At 47.9% G+C, this 20,069-nt stretch overlaps 1 protein-coding gene across 7 annotated transcripts in view; it reads left to right on the forward strand.

The window, feature by feature from the left end:
- The window catches only part of LOC140426979 (kelch-like protein 3), a 177,871-nt gene that overhangs the window by 149,844 nt on the left and 7,958 nt on the right, over nucleotides 1-20,069 (forward strand). For 6 of the 7 annotated variants that reach the window (XM_072512329.1, XM_072512334.1, XM_072512333.1 and 3 more), the window contains 3 exons: nucleotides 6,743-6,940; nucleotides 10,798-10,902; nucleotides 13,713-13,841. In XM_072512329.1, coding sequence (XP_072368430.1) covers nucleotides 6,743-6,940; nucleotides 10,798-10,902; nucleotides 13,713-13,841 — 432 coding nt within the window. The remainder of the gene's footprint in view (nucleotides 1-6,742; nucleotides 6,941-10,797; nucleotides 10,903-13,712; nucleotides 13,842-20,069) is intronic. The other variant, XM_072512330.1, reaches the window with a different exon arrangement.

The raw sequence follows: 20,069 nt of genomic DNA on the forward strand, positions 1-20,069 counted from the left end.
ACTACGTAATGATCCCCCCCCCGCCCCCGGGATGCTGCTGCTGCTGACCTTTGCTGCTTTCCTAGAAAGTCGAGGAACGGCTGCCACCTCCGAGAGAAACCAGTCATGGACACTCTCAAGGCAAACCTTATTTTCTCGAGACTGAGAAATCCAGCCATGTCACTAACCCAGGTCTCTACACGTGGGGGCTTCAAGTCCCTCCACATTAACAGGATCCGTCTCCGGGCTACCAAGGAGGCAAAAGCCACTACGTCGGCCTCTTTCGCTTCCTGAACTCCCAGATCATCTGACAAGATCGCTATCTCTGGACTCGGCACCACCCGCGTGTCTAAGATCTTGGGACATTGCCTTAGCAAATCCCTGTCAGAATCCCTTAAGTGCCGGGCATGCCCAGAACATATGGACATGATTTGCAGGGCTTCCCGCACACTTCGCACATTTATCCTCCACCCCAAAGAGCTTGCCCATCCTGGTTGCCGTCATGTGTGCCCGGTGGACCACCTTAAACTGGATTAAGCTAAGCCTGGCACATGATGAAGAGGAATTGACCCTGCTTAGGGCATCCATCCACAGGCCCACATCCAGCTTCCCGCCTACCTCCTCCTCCCATTTGCCCTTAAGTTCATCCCCTGGGGCTTCCTCCGCCTCCTGAAGCTCCTGGCAGATGTCCGACACCTTCCCCTCACCTACCCAGGTGCTGGAGACCACCCTATCTTGTAACCTGTGTGGGGGTAGCAGCGGAAATAACACCACCTGTTTGTTGAGAAAGGCTCTTACCTGAAGGTATCTGAAGGCATTTCCAGGGAGCAAACTGAATTTCTCCTCCAGCGCTTTCAGGCTGGGAAAGGTCCCGTCTATGAACAGGTCCCCCATCCTTTTAATACCTGCCCTAATCCAGCTTTGAAACCCTCCGTCTATCTTGCCCGGGACAAATCTGTGATTGTTGCGTATCGGGGTCCAAACTGAGGCTTCATCCACCCCCCTGAGCCTTCTCCACTGACTCCAGATCTTTAATGCCGCCACCACCACCGGACTGGAGGAGTAGCGGGCCGGCGAGAACGGCAGAGGTGCCGTTACAAGTGCCCCTAGGCTGGTACCTTTGCATGAGGCCGCCTCTAACCGCTCCCACGTCGACCCCTCCCCCAATACCCATTTCTTAATCAAGGCTATATTAGCCGCCCAATAGTAGCTGCAAAGGTTCGGCAGCGCCAGCCCACCCCCCACCTCGACTGCGCTCCAGGTACAGTCTCTTTACTCGCGGGGTCTTATTTGCCCATATGAATCCCGAGATGATCTTGTTCACCCGCTTAAAGAACGACTTAGGGATGAAGATGGGAAGGCACTGGAAGACAAACAGGAATCTGGTGAGAACCGTCATCTTGACGGTCTGCACCCTCTCCGCTAGAGATAGCAGGAGCATGCCCCACCTTTTGAAGTCCCCCTCCATCTGCTCTACCAGCCGGGATAGATTAAACTTGTGGAGGGCATCCCACTTTCGAGCCACCTGTATCCCTAGGTACTGATAGCTCTTCTCGACCATCTTCAACAGAAACTTTCCCAGTCTCTTTTCCTGCCCCTTAGCTTGGATCACGAACATCGCTTTTCTTCTCATTCAGTTTGCACCCCGAGAAATTGCCAAAGTCTTCTCAAAATCTGCATGACCTCCCCCATCCCCTCTAGTGGGTCCGAGATGTACAGGAGCAGATCATCCACATAAAGCGAGACCCGATGCTCCCCCCCCCCCCCCCCCCCCCCCCCCCCCCCGAACCAACCCCTGCCAGTTCTTTGAGGTCCGCAGTGCTATAGCCAGCGGCTCTATCGCAAGGACGAATAATAACGGGGAGAGGGGGCACCCCTGCCTCATCCCCTGGTGGAGCCTAAAGTATTCCGACCTCACCATGTTTGTGCACACACTTGCCACGGGGGCCTGGTAGAGTAGCTGGACCCAACCTATGAACCCCTCACCGAATCAGAACCACCTTAGCGCTTCCCACAGGTACTCCCATTCCACCCGGTCAAAGGCTTTCTCTGCGTCCATCGCCGCCACTACTTCTGCCTCCCCTCCCTCTGAGGGCATCATGATGATGTTTAGGAACCTCCGTACATTGGAGTTCAATTGCCTGCCCTTTGCGAAGCCTGTCTGAACCTCCCCTATCACCCCAGGGACACTGTCCTCAATTCTAGCAGCCAAGAACTTGGCCAGCAGTTTGGCGTCTACGTTCAGGAGCGATATCGGTCTATAAGATCCACACTGTAGCGGATCTTTCTCTCGTTTGAGGATGAGTGAAATCGAAGCCTGTGACATTGTTGGGGGGAAGGTCCCTCTCTCTTTGGCCTCATTATAGGCCCTTAGTAGGAGTGGGCACAGCAGTTCCAAAAATTTCTTGTAGAATTCTACAGGGTAGCCATCCGGCCCCGGGGCCTTGCCCGACTGCAGGTTCCCTAAACCCTTTACCATCTCCTCCAGCTCTATCGGGGCCCCCTGTCCCTCCACCAGATCCTCTTCCACCTTTGGAAACCTCAGTTGGTCCATGAATTGCTTCATCCCCTCCCCTCCCGGCGGGGGCTCTGACTCATACAATTTACCGTAGAATGCCCTAAAGACTTTGTTCACCCCCTCTGGGTCTATGACCGTGTTGCCCTCCTTGTCCCGTACTTCCCCAATTTCCCTGGCCGCCTCCCTCTTGCGAAGTTGGTGCGCCAGCATTCTACTCGCTTTCTCCCCGTATTGTAGAATGCCCCTTTGGCCTTCCTCAGCTGTGCTCCCGTCTTCCCAGTGGTCAACAGGTAGAATTCCGCCTGCAGCCTCTGGTGCTCTTCCAGTATCCCCGCCTCGGGCGTCTCCGCATAGGTCCTGTCTATTCTGAGTATCTCCTCGACTAACCTTTCTCCACTCTTTCTTTCTTCTCTCTATGGGATCTGATGGAGATTAACTCCCCTCTGATAACTGCCTTCAGGGCCTCCCACACTGGGTGCCGCTACCTCCCCCGTATCGTTAGTTTCCAGGTAATTTTTAATGTTCCTCCTTATCCGCCCACAAACCTCATCGTCTGCTAGCAGCCCCACATCTAGCCTCCATACTGGGGGCTGACCACTCTCCTCCCCAAGACGCATATCCACCCAGTGTGGAGCATGATCGGAGACTGCAATGGCCGAGTATTCTGTCCCCTCCACGCTAGGGATTAACGCCCTGCTCATCACAAAGAAATCTATACGGGAGTAAACTTTGTGGACATGGGAAAAGAAAGAGAACTCCTTCGCCCTCGGTCGGGCAAATCTCCATGGGTTTACGCCCCTCACCTGTTCCATGAAACCCCTTAGTTCTTTAGCCGCTGCTGGTCGCTTTCCCGACCTGGGTTTTGACCGGTCCAATACAGGGTCGAGAACTGTGTTAAAGTCCCCCCCCATAATCAGATTGTGTGAGTCTAAGTCCGGAATTTTACCCAGCGTGCGTCTCATAAATTCCACGTCGTCCCAGTTCTTGGCGTAAACGTTCACTAGCACCACCTGAGTCCCCTGCAGCTTCCCACTAACCATTATGTATCTGCCCCCTTTGTCAGCCACAATATTCCCTGCCTCAAAAGCCACCCGTTTGCTGACCAGGATTGCTACTCCTCTGGTCTTTGAATCCAGCCCCGAATGGAACACCTGGCCCACCCACCCTTTTCTCAATCTTGTTTGGTCCGCAAGTTTTAGGTGGGTCTCCTGTAGCATGGCTACGACTGCCTTTAATCCCTTTAGGTGCGAGAACACGCGAGCCCTCTTGACTGGCCCATTCAGGCCCCGCACATTCCACGTGATCCGCCTGGATGGGGGGCTAGCCCCCCTCCTCCCCTGCAGATTAGCCATCTCCCTTTTTCAGCCAGCCACGAGCCCGCGTCCCCCGCTTACTTGAGCCCTTCCATTGGAGGCCCCCCCCCGCCGACTCTCCCTCAGTTTCCCCCATGTTGGCTCCTTCAACAAAGCAGCATCTTATCCCCCCCCCCCCCCCCCCCCCCCAGCAGCCCCGTGATCCCCAACCCCCAAGTCAAGCACCCGCTTGACACTGGCTCTCCCCCCATTATGCTTCCGTGAGTCAGCTGACCTATGTTGACCCCGGCCACTCCCGCCTCTGTCTCCGATTATTCAGGTGCCTCATTTTTTGGGCCCCTGCTTCCCTGTGGAAAGCCCAACTTATCTGCTTCAATGGCCCCCAAAGAACATTTTACCGCCCCCTGCCCCCAACGAAACAAACAGCAAACCCCGGGCGCAAACCCGGCCCTACAAAAGAAACGGCTCCAGCTGCCAGGAGAGCAGCCCTACGTGTAGGGCCCCTCTTCTCCCTCTGCGGCCGAGCTCTACAAAAGCCAAAAACATGGCCGAAGAAACAGGGAACAAACAAAAACAGCAATTCCATCAATGTTTGTGTCATCCGCAAACTTACTAATCAGACTACCCACATTCTCCTCCAGATCATTTATATACACTACAAACAACAGAGGTCCCAGCATTGATCCCTGAAAAACACCACTAGCTACAGATCTCCATTCTGAAAAACACCCTTCCACTGCTACTCGCTGTCTTCTATAACCAAGCCAATTCTGTATCCATCTAGCCAGCTCACCATATGTTTTAGTTTTTATACCAGTCTGCCATGTGGGACCTTGTGAAACACCTTACTAAAGTCCATATAAACTACATCCACAGCCCTTCTCTCATCAATTTTCTTTGGCACCTCTTCAAAAAACTCAATCAAGTTGTTGAGACTTGACTTTCCTTGTACAAAACCATGCTGCCTGTCACTAATGAGTCTTCCAAAACTCTAAACATGCATATATCCTGTCCCTCATTATCTTTTCCAAAAGCTTGGTGGCATACCAATGGCATACCACCGGTAAAATGATATAGTGTAGATTTATTTTTTCTTAAGGGCAGCACGGTAGCATTGTGGATAGCACAATTGCTTCACAGCTCCAGGGTCCCAGGTTCGATTCCGGCTTGGGTCACTGTCAGTGCAGAGTCTGCACGTCCTTCCTGTGTCTGCGTGGGTTTCCTCCGGGTGCTCCGGTTTCCTCCCACAGTCCAAAGATGTGCAGGGTAGGTGGATTGGCCATGATAAACTGCCCTTAGTGTCCAAAATTGCCCTTGGTGTTCGGTGGAGGTGTTGAGTTTGGGTAGGGTGCTCTTTCCAAGAGCCGGTGCAGACTCAGGGGGCCGAATGGCCTCCTTCTGCACTGTAAATTCAATGATAATCTATGATTAATCTAGGACAAAGGTTCGGCACAACATCGTGGGCCGAAGGGCCTGTTCTGTGCTGTATTTTCTATGTTCTATGTTCATACTGTTGGACAAGTTATCTTGTCTAACTGCTATTATGCGCTAGCCATTAGACCTTCACCCTCTGAGAGTGTTACAGCTGAAGGTGGCACTGTTCTCACTATATACTTGTGTGACTGTGTACACAACTGTACTTCAGTTAGGAGCAGTGAACGCCACGTGGCCTATTCTAGTCTGTTGAGACGAGTACTTCCTCTACTGTCATCCCATCATCCAAAGAAATCTCACCATGGGAACCATTACCACTACTACAAATTGTACTATGTATCTACATCCCATGGACATCTTTACCAAGTATATTTATTTATACTGCACCTCTCATAGCTATATTTAGATCAGGCTGTTACCTAATCTAAATCATGTATGTTACTGACTGCTTTGTAAAACAAGGCAGCTTGTCATTCATTGTCTGGTATTGAATCATAGAATACCGACAGTGCAGAAAGAGTCCATTCGGCCCATCGAGTGCACCGGCCCTTGGAAAGAACACCATATTTAAGCCCACGCCTCCACCCTATCCTTGTAACCCAATAATCTTACCTAACATTTTTTGGACACTAAGGGGCAATTTATGGGCCAATCCTCCTAACCTGTACATCTCTGGATTGTGGGAGGAAACCGGAGTACCGGAGGAAACACATGCAGACATGGGGAGAAAGTGCAAACTCCACACAGACAGTCACCTGAGGCCAGAATTGAACTCGGGTCTCTGGAGCTGTGATGCAGCAGTGCTAACCACTGTGCCACCGTGCCAGTGACATGCTGGCAACAATGAAGTGTTCTGCCATTGGTTGCCATATAGCTGGTATGTTTTAAAGTCAGACTGGAAACCTTGGGTTTGTTTGATTATTTGTTTTCAATTAAATTTGAATTTGCTCTTTACTGTCAGCTTAACAAGAGCAATGCATGATCACACAGTACCTATTGCATTGTGACTCAGTTTAAAAAGCATACTTGACTGTAGCAGTGCAGAAATGCAGGTTTTTGCTTATGTACGTTGTCATTAACTAATCAGAAATATATTCTAACTATAAAGGCCCTGTTTATTATGCTCATCAATATGATACAAAACAATAGGTTTTTGTGTGCAATTCTAAAGTTGGATGCATCTTTGATTTTGTTCTGATTTAACACCTGCAGAACTCATAAATGAATATTTAGCACACCAAAGTTTCAAATTCACTCTTTGCATTCAGAGTACGTTTATTAATCAATTTCCTTTAGCAAAGCATTTTGCATCATGTGCAAATGTAGGCAAGAGGCTGCTGGGACGAACACTGGATACATGACCGTATGTGAAAAGAAAACCATTCCGATGCCAGATCAGTCAGAGGACACTATATACTTTACAATATCTGGACATTGCACAATATAACTATAGTACATGCACAGTCACACTTGCCCTGTTTTATTATCTGTCTCCCAGGTGTTGTGTACATGAGTGGTCGTGTTTATGCAGTGGGAGGATTCAATGGATCGCTGAGAGTCCGGACTGTGGATGTGTATGATGCAGTGAAAGACCACTGGACATCCATTGCCAGTATGCAGGAGAGACGGAGTACTCTTGGGGCAGCAGTGTTAAATGAACTGCTCTATGCTGTCGGTGGATTTGATGGGAGTACAGGTACAGTGAGTGTCCTTGAAATACATTTCATTCATCCCAACTAAGTCCCTTCTCATTTTAAAATTGTATTTATTGTTTAGAGAAAATTAGCATTTTATATCTTGTTGGTTGGATATTTCTGAAATCCACCTCGTTAGCACGATTAATTAATTGGCCTGTCTAATTTACATAATTGCTCCTCAACATTAATTACAAAAGTGACTTGAACACAGGTCTTGCTTCCTGCATTTCTATGACCACCATCTTCCATTCCCTCTGTCGACTAATTCCTATATTTTAATTCACCACCAACTTGTTCTTACTAGTTAGCTAAATTAAAAATATAAAAATTAATTTTTTTCTGCAAGATAATGGGTGCGAATCTCCGTCCGCATTGGGTTCTAGCTTGAACGCATCGTGCCCAGTGAATGCCAGGAGAGGCCTGTAGCGAGCCTGCTGACAGCCTCCGTACCTCCCGAGGATTCTCCGACACCCTGCGAAACATCTGAATTGGAACCCGCCCCAACTGAGCGTGACCGCATGGCGCTTGCGGAAGTAGGTCGTAAACCTACTTGCGACCTACCTGCGCCAGATCCACTGGCCTTCTTCTATTCACTGGCCTCCCCAGGGAGGCTGCAGCCGGGCGCCGATCAGTGCTGGTCTGCACAAATGTGGACCAGGCGGAACGGCACCCAGGGGGCCTGCCGGGCCATTGGAGACCTCTGGGTGGTCAAGGTCAGTGCAGGGTGGCCCCCTGGCTCTCCCCCTGGAACGTGGGCACCTTGGCACTGCCCAGCTGGCACCTTGGCACTGCCACCCTGGCACTGTCAAGGTTCCTAAATGGCACTGCCAAGTCAGCAGGAGCACTGCCTGGGTGCCAGGGTGGCAGTGCAAGGGTGCCTGAGTGCCAGCATATTATTGCCGGGGGCAAGGGGGGTCATGCCACAAAATGAGTGTGGAGGGAGGGTTTGTAGGGTGGGGTGTGCAGGGCAGGTAAGTAGGAGTCTCCGGGAGGTTAGGTAGGGGTTTAGAAGGAAGGGGTGCTGTAAGGAGGCTTGGCGGGGCCTGAAGAGGACCCCCAGTGACCCCTTAGCAGGGTATCCTCACTTGGGAGGGAGCTGTGGGGTAGTGTCCATGTGTGTGGGGTTGACATTGCCCATGGATGGGGTGGACCCATGAGCTCACTTAGAGATCGGAGCTGCCTTTCAAATTCGCGGCCCAATCTCTGAATTCAACTCGCCAGTGCTAAAAAAAATTCTAAGTGTGGGCTAAACCAGTGAGAAACTCCTCAGGGCCCAAAAAAGTGACTAAGTGTCATTGAATAGTGGTGGGCAACTCACTGGCAGATCCGGAGTGAAACTCTCTGAAAAACCCGCCACAAATTCACTGAGAAAGTTTTGGGGAGAATCGGGCCCATAATGTCACTTAGTCAGGGTCGGACATCAGCAGCAAGAACCAGCATCAAGATGCCATAATTACATTTGTTTTCAGAGGAGATGTATAAAAGAGTGGTAATGTGACTGGATTAGTAATCCAGGTGCCCAGACTAATCCCTGGGGCATGGGTTCAAATCCCACCACAGCAACTAGTGGAATTTAAAGTTAGAATGATAAAGTCTGGAATCGATATCATGAAGCAGCTATAATCAATTGTCGTAAAAACCCATCTGGTTCACAAAAAGGTAGGAAATGTGCCATCCTTGCCTGTCCGCCCTATATGTGGTTCACTTTTAACTGCCCTTTGCAATGGCCAACAAGTTATCAATCATTAAGGAGGAGATGACAACATTTGGAGAGACAAAAGCGCTATCCACCATTGTCAAAGGGGTTTTATGAAGGGTAAGTCATGCTTGACAAACTTGCTTGAGTGCAGACGGATATAGATGAGCAAGGAGAATGAGCCAAAATTTGGAAGATGAAGTGTGAGGTTATCCATTTTGACCCCAAAAATAGTCAGACAAATTATCTAAATGGAAAGCAGATTCAAAATGCATCTGGCAGAGGGATCTGGGTGTCTTTGTTCATGAATCACAGAAAGCCTGTATGCAGGTACAAAAGAAAGGCAAATGGAATGTTAGCATTTATTGCAAAGGATTGGAGTATAAAAGTAGATAAGTATTGTTGCAATTGTATAGGGTGCTGGTGAGACCAAATCTGGAATATTGTGTCCAGTTTTGGTCTTATTTAAGGAAGGATGTGATGGCATTAGAAGCAGTTCAGAGGAGGTTCACCAGATTCATTCCAGGGATAGAATCATAGAATTTACAGTGTAGAAGGAGACTATTCAGCCATTCGAATTTGCACCGGCCTTTGGAAAGAGCACCCTACCTAAGCCCATACCTCCACCCTATCCCCACACCTCCACCCTATCCCTGGAACTCGACCTAACCTTTTTTGGACACTAAGGGCATTTTTTAGCATAGCCAATCCACCTAACCTGCACATCTTTGGACTGGGATGAAACCGGAGCACCTGGAGGAAACCCACGCAAACACGGGGAGAATGTGCAGACTCCGCACAGACAGTGACCCAAGCCGGGAATCTAACCTGGGACCCTGGAGCTGTGAAGCAACTGTGGTAACCACTGTGCTAATGCGCTGCCCTTGATGAAGGGGTTGACGTATGAGGAGAGATTAAACAGTTTGGCTTAGATTTGCAGGAGTTTAGAAGGATGAGTGGGGATCTGATCGAGGTGTATAAAATAATAAAAGGGATGGAATAAAGTAAATGTAGACCAAATGTGGGGCAATCTAGAACAAGAGGTCACAGATATAGGTTGAGAGGTGGTAGATTTAAAACTGAGATGAGGAGGCACTACTCGCAGAGGGTGGTGAATTTGTGGAACTTGCTGCCCCACAGTGCGGTGGAGTCTGAGTCATTAACTGGTTTCAAGAAGGAGATGGATATATTTCTGATTCAGAAAATGGTTTAAAAGGATATGGGAACAGGCAGGAAGGTGGATTTGAGACCAAGAAGAGATCAGCCATGATCTGATTGAATGGCAGAGCAGGCTCTTAGGGCTGAATTGCCTACTTCTCCTAGTTCCTAACTTCCTATTCAATTCATGGGTAATTAGGGCAACAAATGCTGACTTTCCCAGCGATGCCCACATTCCCTACAAAATGTCAATAATTTTGTAATCCAATTTCTTTCTATATATAACTATTATTGCTGATTTGTAACAAATACAAAATTATTAGTGATAGTGATTACTGTTGGTCGGGCGGTTCGATGGCACAGTGACTAGCACTGCTGCCTCACAGCGCCAGGGACCCAGGTTCAGTTCCGCCCTTGGGTGACTGTGGAGTTTGCACTTTCCCCCTGTATCTGCGTGGGTTTCCTCTGGGTGCTCCTGTTTCCTCCTACAAGTTCTGAAAGATGTGCGGGTTAGGTGGATTGGCCATGATAAATTGCCCGTTTATGTCCATGGATGTGCAGGTCAGGTTATGGGATTACAGAGATAGGGCGGGGTGGACACTCGTAAATGGGCTTAGTGCTCATTCGAAGGGTCGGTAAAGACTCGCTGGGCCGAATGGCCTCCTTCTGCATTGTAGGAATTCTATGTTGAATGATTAGTTGTGATTAGCAAAGATTACTGTCTAAAAGTCCACTTAACTCAATTACAGGAGTTATGATTTAGAGCAGGAACAAAGGTGTGAACCAAAGCATGTTTCTTCAAACTGACCCTGTGCAACTAGCACTGTCACATGCTCTTCCCAATCCATTTAAACTCCTGAGGCTTGGCTTCATTTCGCTAAGGAATATTCTTAACCCTCAGCTGTTGGTTCATCCAATAACAAGTGTATCCTCACTTTTATGCTTGTTTTATTACTCTTAGTTCTGGAAATGAGGTGATAATATAATTTTCCCCCTGTTAAGTAGGATTATCATCAGTGGAGGCTTATAATTCTAAAATCAACGAATGGTTTTTCGTGGCTCCCATGAACACACGAAGAAGTAGCGTTGGTGTTGGGGTTGTGGAAGGTAAGAGAAAAAAATAACGATGTTTTGTAGCCCCATATATTTTCTGAAACGATTGTTATTCCTAACTATTATCCAGTAAATAGATAAAAGTTATGAAACAAAATAATTTTAATTACTTGATCTTTGAGCCCTAAGCTTAAAGGTTGTCTTATAGTTTGAATAAAATAAAAAAATAATTCCTTTCTTCATTCATTCTGACCCCAAAATACTGGGGGCGATTGTCCGATATGGAGGCCAAGTGTTTGCGCCGTCGTGAACGCCGTTGCGTTTCACGACGGCGCGAACAGGGCCCGGGCACAACCTATTCTGGCCCCCGTAGGACGCTCCAGCGTCCTTCGCCGCGCCAACCCGTGCATGCGCAGTTGGGCCGCGCCATCCTGCGCATGCGTGGGGAACGTCTTACGCACGCCGGCCCCTCACCAAAATGGCGCCGGGGTTTTGGGGCCGCGCGCGGAAGGAGGTAGGCCCGGGGGGAAGTGGCCGGCCCGCCGATCGGTGGGCTCCGATCGCGGGCCAGACCCCATCGGAGGCCACCCCGGTGAAGGAGCCCCCCCCCAACATACCGCGCCCCCCCCCCCCAGCGTTCACGCAGAGTTCCCGCCGGCAGCGACCATGGGTGGCCGGCGCCGGCGTGAACCTGTCGTGTCGTCGCGGCCACTGGGCCCATCCGGGCGGGAGAATCGCCGCTCGCCAGTTCTCCGAGCGGCCCGTGCGAATCGTGCGCCGCTGTTTTCCAGGGGATGGGAGAATCGCGTGCGGGGATCGGGGCGGTGTGGCGCAATTCGCACGGCGCCCCGGCGATTCTCCCACCCGGCGTGGAGGGGGGGGGAGAATAGCGCCCGTTATTTGCATGAAAAATCTGATCATACATCTTTTGTTGCTTCCCAAAGTGAATGGTTTATTTAAAGATTATTCTTTTTACAGTCTTTTTTTAAGAGGGCCAGTTCTCCCGAAGGCTGTAAGTCACCGTGTAGTCTTTACCTTGTCACTGGCCTGTTGCATGCTAAATGTCTATTTATCTTATTGACATGTTTCTGGGCGTTCTTTCACTAGCATGATAATGCAAAATTCTTGAACCTGCACAGCAGAGGGGAATGCACACAGTGCACTTGCACCCACAGCATGTTTTGATAGAGAGAACAATATAAAACTTCACAAGGTTTGTGTTAATCATAGAATCATTAGTGAGTTGGTGTTGGTGATTTCAAACACACATTCACCCCGAAGCCCTTCTTGATTGTGTAATTTTCACAGAATCATAGAATAATACAGTGCTGAAGGTGCCCTTCGGCCCAGTGTCTATGCACTTTAATGAAAGCATCTTGTACTTTCCACATTTCAGAACAGATCCACTTCTAATCGGTACTAATCGGTTACTGTGAAAAGCCCCTAGTCGCCACATTTCGCCCCTTCTTCGGGTACATAGAGGGAGAATTCAGAATGTCCCATTCACCTAACAGCACGTCTTTTGGGACTTGTGGGAGGAAGCCGGAGCACCCGGAGGAAACCCACGCAGACACAGGGAGAACGTGCAGACTCTGCACAGAAATCTGGGGCCCTGGCACTGTGAAGCAACAGTGCTAACCACTATGCTACCGTGTTCTGTAACACATTTCAGCTTTTAGCTGGAGAATAGAGGCTACTGGAAACCAATCTTTCCCATATTAAGAGCACGTTGCAAATATGCCCAGTACTTAAAACCGAGCATGTGTGGAACTTTTTATTTATCCTGTGTTATCCACACTTTCCATATAATTCAGTTGAAGATGGTTGTATTGACAACTAACATATATGATAAATGCACATATCAGATTCAACTTACCAGAGACAGAAATTACAGAATTTCATTTGTTACAATTTTTTCACATAAACAGAATCACAAGCAGGATTTACAGTTTCTGTCTACTCAAGTTTAATAATGCATCGGACTGCAAATCTTCAGAAAGGAGGTGCCCAGCGAACATCATTTCAACTGAATGATTATCTATATTCTAAACAGAATTGGTGAGACAGTCCTGAGAATGACTCTCATTATATGGGAATTTTTCTCTGCAGCTGTTTTGCCCTCTGTCACAGGTATTTGAAGCTAGAAAGGGTAATGCTGTGAAATCTAGGCCTTATTCTGTGCATGATTGTTTTCCACACAGATGCTCCTGCAGACTTTCATTCCTTGCTACTTTGGAGTAAGTAACAACTTTTCTGGGTGGTCAGGGCAGGAAAACATTGAACTTGTGCCAAGAATTCCAAATAAAATTCAGGAAAAACACTCTTGTTAACTCTTGTAGAAGGGCGGCACGGTGGCACAGTGGTTAGCACAGCTGCATCATGGCGCTGAGGACCCGGGTTCGCTCCCGGCCCCGGGTCACTATCCGCGTGGAGTTTGCACATTCTCCCCGTGTCTGCGTGGGTCTCACCCCCACAGCCCAAAAAGATGTGCAGGGTAGGTGGATTTGCCATGCTAAATTGCCCCTTAATTGGAAAAGAAGAATTGGGTACTCTAAATTTTTTTTTTTAAACTCTCGTAGAAAAACTAAGTACTGCAAATTCTGGAAATCTAAAGACAGAAAATGCTGGAAGTACACAGCAGGCCTGGCCTGGCGGTATCTTTGGAAAGAGAAACTAGAGTTAACATTTCAGGTTGATGCCTTTCATCGCTTCTGATGTTCAACACTCTTTCCCTCCTCACCCCATTTCTCTCTCTCTCTCTCTCCTCTATTGGACAACCAATGTTGAACAAGAAACAATGTTGTGTTTAACAGTTTTCCATAAAATGTACGTGTCAATTGTTAATGCACTCTCCATCTCCTCAGGCAGGTTGTATGCAGTAGGTGGCTATGATGGAGCATCGCGTCAGTGTCTTAGTACTGTTGAAGCATATAATCCAGTCAGCAACGAATGGACATATGTTTCCGATATGAGTACACGGCGTAGTGGTGCAGGTGTGATTTAAAAAATATCTATATTTCTTGTTTAACGTACAGCATGTTACAGCCTCCAGCTTGTCTTGTAAAATTGATCAGAGTTTTTAAAAAAAACTAACTTGAATTTTATTAACGTATCTTGCACAACCTGGAAAGACGCTATCGTAAATTTGTTCGGACTTTATAAAACCTGCTTTTCTCACAATTCCGGGACAGTTTCAAGAACTTAATTATGGAAAATTATAAATTATACTTTGCAATCCATTTCGACAACAATTTTCACAATTGATTCTCATTCAATGAGTGTCATGATGAGGACTATTTTATTCTCAGTTCCTTCCATGAGACGCACTGAATGTTTTATTCCTAGTCCTTTCCACAGCCCGAGAATTTTTATTTTCATTTTTTTTAATAACGACTGTCAAAAATGTCTTGGAATTCATTTTTTTCAGACTTTTCTTATCCTTGCGTCATTGATTGTTTTATACTCTGTCCTTCCTTTGGCAGTCATTCAGCCTGTTTGTTTTGCTCATTGCTCTCAAATACATGCCAATCTTTGGTGAAACTCCATTATCTCAATCCTTCCAATTCGGTTTCTGCCCCTGCCACCGTCGCAAAATTGTTAAATAATATTTTATGTGACTGTGACCTTGGAAAACGATCCTTCCTCTACTTTCTTGATCTGCCTTCAGCCTTTGAACCTGTCAACCACAGGATCCTCCTCCAAGTCCCCTCCTCTGTTGTCCAGCTGGGTGGGACCTGCATGCACCTAGCTTGATCCTTATCTATTCAGTTGTAGCCACAAAACTACTTGCAATGACTTCTCTTCCTGCAGCCTTACAATCCTCCAAAGTATCAGCACTTCTCCAATTCTGATCTCATGCACATCCCCAATTTTAGTCACTCCACCGTTGGTGGCCATGTCTTGAGCTGCTGAGCCCCAGAGCCTTCCTCCTTTAAGACGCCTGTTGAAACTTACCTTGTTAATCAAGCTTTTGATCATATGCCTCTTATCACCTTATGCGTTCGGTGTCAGATTACATTTCATAAAGCTCCTGTGAAGCTTGGGATGTTTTACTACATTAAAGGTGCTTCATAAATGCAGGTTGTTGTTGAAGTGTACTTGACCCTCACTCAACCAGGAAAACACAGCATATTTAGTTCAGCCAGTCTGTCACTGGTGAGGCATCTTCATGTGGAATTCTTGACTGGCAAAGGTAGAGAGTGGGGTTCTAAATTGGTCAGCCTTGAAAAACATCGGAGGAATCCCAATGCAAGATTAACCCACACCCATTGACTGGAATGGGGACAGTATATCAACTTCCTGCTGCCTGTTTATTACTATGATTTTTGCATACCTCAGGCACCAACTGCACTAGTCATTGTGGTGCTCAATATTATTGCTAATTTGCACAATTTAAAGATAACCTGCGCCTCTTAAAAGGGAGGAGCATTGCGGCTGGAGCAGGTGCTGCGAGTTGTTCTGCAACCGAATCTGACCTGGGAAAAAGCAAAGAATAGCTGATCACAGGAGAGCACAGACCTCCAGGTTTTTGGGTTGCTGCATTTGAAGGTCTTGGTGGAGGAGATGGAAGGTAGGAGAGGTGTGCTTTATCCTTGGAATATTGTCCAGTCACACCATGAGAAAGCAGTAGGGACAGATAGCCACGAGATCTACTCCAGGAATGTCGTCCCAAAGACCTGAATGCCGTGCCAGAAGACATTTGTTGACCTCACATGAGTGGTTGAATTCTGTGAATGATCTTCAAATGCCATATCTGAACAGCTGCACCGTACTAATTTCAGCTACCGCTCAATGTGCCTCACCAACAATGTAACCTGTCAATCAGGACTCATGCCTGACATTCCTATGCTTCACATTTAGCACTGTTGAAAGTCTCATATCTATTTTTATGTTGCTGTCCCAATCCTCTGAGACAAAACAAATTTTCCTCCCATTGGAAATGATGTCCAGATGTGTTTGCTCATTCATAATAAGCAAGCGCACACACCTCACATGCTGAAAACTGTTAAACCATGACAGCCACATCACCCAATTCCCTTGCAAGAGAAGATGGTGCACAGCCCGAGGCAGCAGGAACTAACTGGAGAAGGTGCACCTGCCTGTTCTAACCTTCGCGGAGGATACAATACTGGCTATTATGGGAAGTGCCATTGCTGAGGCTGTGTGGGCTGAATCTATTGAAGGTCATAGATCATAGAATTTACAGTGCAGAAGGAGGCCATTCGGCCCATTGAGTCTTCACCGGCTCTTGGAAAGAGTACCCTACCCAAGCCCACACCACCCTATCCCCATAACCCAGTAACCCCACTCAACCAACACTAAGGGCAATTTTGGACACTAAGGGCAATTTATCATGGCCAATCCACCTAACCTGCACATCTTTGGACTGGGGGAGGAAACCGTAAGGACCCGGAGGAAACCCACGTGCACACGGGGAGAACGTACAGACTCCGCACAGACAGTGATCCAGCCGGGAATCGAACCTGGCACCCTGGAGCTGTGAAGCAATTGTGCTAACCACTATGCTACTGTGCTGCCCGTAACTGGAAGGTGGTGATATTCTCATACCTAATACTTTTTCTCACCTCTCACTACTCCCTCACCCCCTGACTTTCATCTAACTTACGAAATGCAGCTTCTTTCTTTCTCCTCTTTCCTCATCCCAACCCAACTCTTGTCCCCTTTCCATTGCAGATATCCAAGAATTGCAACCTGTCCAGTCAGTGGTTGAAACGCAGGAAGCTGGTGAAGATGTAGACACCCGGTCACTCAATTTCACCACTCAGTCACCAGCTCAGAAACTGACACTGCACCTGATTTAGAGGATATCATGGAGATAGGGTCTGCATATGGTGAGACAAGGGACATAGTGTAGTACAGCCAGGAAAGGGGCAACGGAGAGCGCTGGTGCAGGCTTGCAAGTCGTTCAGTTAAAGAGATTTCAGATGATGGGCGAGATCTTCTGGGTACTCACGCCCAAAAGCGGCAGGACCAGATGATCCAGCCAACAGCAGGCTGTCTCCAGCCGCTAGGAAACCCCCCCCCCCCCCAACAGGCCGCCGCCCCCGACCCTGCACACAGAGTTCCCGCCAGCTGCAACCAGGTGTAGAAGAGTTACTTGACCTGGCCATTTTTGCCATCAATGGTCTCCCCACATAAAAATATCATGGGCAGGATTCTCAGTTTGCGAGATTATGTTCTCCTGTGGCAGATGAATCGCCTCTGATTTGGACTGGGAGCTGGGTCCAGAGGTGATTCACGAACCCCTGCATTGCAAATTTATGCATGGTGGGGATTGTAAGGGATTCCCTTGCAAATTCGCTATTGGGCTACCATTTGGAGCAGGTGGCCCAATAGCGAGGTCTGGCGACTTACCCCCTCCCGTCGCAATGCAATTCCGTTCCCCCCCCCCCCCCAAGTACGCACACATGAGGGTGACATGATCACCACCACCCCCCCCACGAGAGGCCCCCATCATGCCAGAGGACTGCCCCCCCCCCATAGCAGAGACCCCACCCCCCCCAATCGTGCTTGCACTTCTTTTTCTCAGCAGAAAGCACTTTATTGCTTTTGATGTGGTCAAGAGCTGTCAATCATAGCTCGATGTTTATGAACATTGCAGTTAGTTTCACAGCAAGGCACTTGAGATATATTCAGTGTGAAAGGATATGAAATTAAACAATCCACGTGTCTGGCTGTCTGTAAGCTGTCAATCACAGCCTTGTAAAAGCAATTTATCATTGATATGAATAAAAGCGTTGCAGATCAAAGGTGATGTGGTTTTTGCTTTCTAGGAATTTATAACTTTTACTTTCTCTGAGGCAGCAGCTATGAGGGACAGGTGAATTTTAAAGCAGTGATTTGTTTGCACTGTTTCTGTCTGGATTGCTCTTTAGCTTCCAGGTGGGGGTCTCTGTTATGGGGGGGTCCCTGTTATGGGGGGGCTCTGATGGCCCTCTGTTGGGAAGGATCTGGACAGAATTTGCATTGTGGGGGAGGGGCCCTCCGATGGACTTTGGGAGCATCTACCTTAAAAACTTTTCCCCCTTGGCCACTACGCCAAGGCCACATTGATAAATGCCTGTACTAATCTGTGCCCACATGAATCCCTGCCCAGAAGACTGGAGAATCACAGAGGCGCAGAGAATCTCACGTCCTGCACATTAATAGGATGCAAATGGGTTAATTTGGCCTATTTGCCTCCTACTATTGCTGCGGGGCGCGAATCTTGATACCGCCGCCAGCAGGGGACTAGACCGGAAAAGTGCCAAACCCATTTTATGATGACGCTGGATTCACTGCCTGATGTGGACCTCTGTGCCAGTGTCGTGCAGCGGAGAATCCAGCCCCAAGAGTTCCCCCTCTGGGTTACTGCTGCCACTGAACTTGACGCCATTGAGTCATGAACCACATCATCAGTGGATAGCCCTTGTTCCTCCAGTGGCCATCTGTTGCTTTGCTGTGGTTGTTGAAATACAGTAGGCATGGAGGACTGCAGCGAAATGTGTGACTGCTGCCAGGAAACCGAACCTTAAACTGCATATGTCTTACTTATGGTCAAATGCCACTTGCATGTTGAGGAAGTGGAATCTGTTTTGTTTCAGACAAGTGACAGAGTTGACATGAGGCATATGCAGAGCAATAGGTCTTAACATCTGCAGCTGCTTCATCAGTAACATTCCCTCCATCATGAGGTCAAAAGTGGAGATGTTCACTGATGAGTTTATACTGTTCAGTTTCATTGGCAACTCCAGAGATTTACTTAATGGACCAGCTATGTAAGCACTGTGGCTGCAAGAGGCTGTCAGAGGCTGGTTATTCTGCAGTGGGTGCCTCATCACCTGACTCTTTAAAAACATTTCACCACCAGCGAGGCATAAGGCAGATGTGTAATGGAATACTCTCCAAGTGTCTAGATGAATGCAGCCCCAACAACTGTCAAGAAGCTGAAAACCAACAGGACCAAGCAGTCCACCTGTTGGCACCCGATCCCCCAACACAAACATTCACTCCCTCCACTACCTGCGCACCACAATTGCAGTGTCTACCACTACAAATTGCACTGCAGCAACTCTTCCAGGCTCCTCTGTCAGCACCTCCCTCCCAATTGTTTGCCCACTACCTTAGGGGAGGTGGTGGAGTAGTGGAAATGTCACTGGACTAGTAATCTAAAGACCCAGGCTAATGATCCCAACATGGCAGATGGTGGCATTTAAATTTGATTAATACACCTGGCAATTGTGAGGTGTATCAATTGTTGTAAAAACCCATCTGGTTCACTAATGTCCTTCAGGGAAAGAAATCTGCCGTCCTTGCCTAGTCTGGCCTACGTGTGACTTCAGACCCATGTGACTCTTAACTGCCCTCTGCAATGGCCCAGCAAGCCACTCAGTTTAAGGGCAAATAGGGATGGGCAATAAATGCTGGCATTGCCACTGATGCTGACATCCCATGAAATAATCTAGAAGGACAAGGACAGGAAACACCTGGGAACAGCACCACTAACCAGTTCCCCTCCCAGTCATTCATTATCATGACTTGGAAATATGTCCTTCATTGACACTGGGTTAAAATCCTAGAACTCCCTTCCTCAGCATGGTGGGTGTACCTACACCACGCAAACTGCGTGGTTCAAAAAGGCAGCTTTACCAACCTTATTGAAAGTAAATAGGGATGCCCACATCACGTGAATGACTGTAAAAATATGGTGCCATCTTGTACGGGGGGGCAATCTGCAATCATTGCAAATCTTTATCCCCATGCTTTTTTCAGGAAAGGAGGAATGAAATGAAGTTATATGACTTTGCATAGAGTGACTCAGTGATCTTTTTTGTACATAAATATGCTTTAAACTGAGGTGTTGTTAAAATCTCTAGTAGTAGCCCAGAAGAAAAGGGATATAAGAGTGGGCAAAAATTTGGCAGATGGAGTTTAACTTGGGGGAAATGTGAACTTTCCACTTCGGCAGCAAGGTGAGAAAAGCAGCATATTATTTAAATGGAGAGAGATTGCAGGACTCTGAGGTACAAAGGGATCTGGGTATCCTGGCACTTTTAAAAAAACGAATTTATGGGATGTGGGCTTTGTTGGCGAGACCAACATTCATTGTCCATCCCAGTTGCCCTTCAGAAGGTGATGATGAGCAGCCTTCTCGAACCACTGCAGTCCCTGTGGTATAGGTACACGCACAGTGCTGTTGGGGGAGGAAGATCTAGGATTTT

Source organism: Scyliorhinus torazame, chromosome 7 (assembly GCF_047496885.1).
Source record: "Scyliorhinus torazame isolate Kashiwa2021f chromosome 7, sScyTor2.1, whole genome shotgun sequence".
Classification (NCBI taxonomy): Eukaryota; Metazoa; Chordata; class Chondrichthyes; order Carcharhiniformes; family Scyliorhinidae; genus Scyliorhinus; species Scyliorhinus torazame.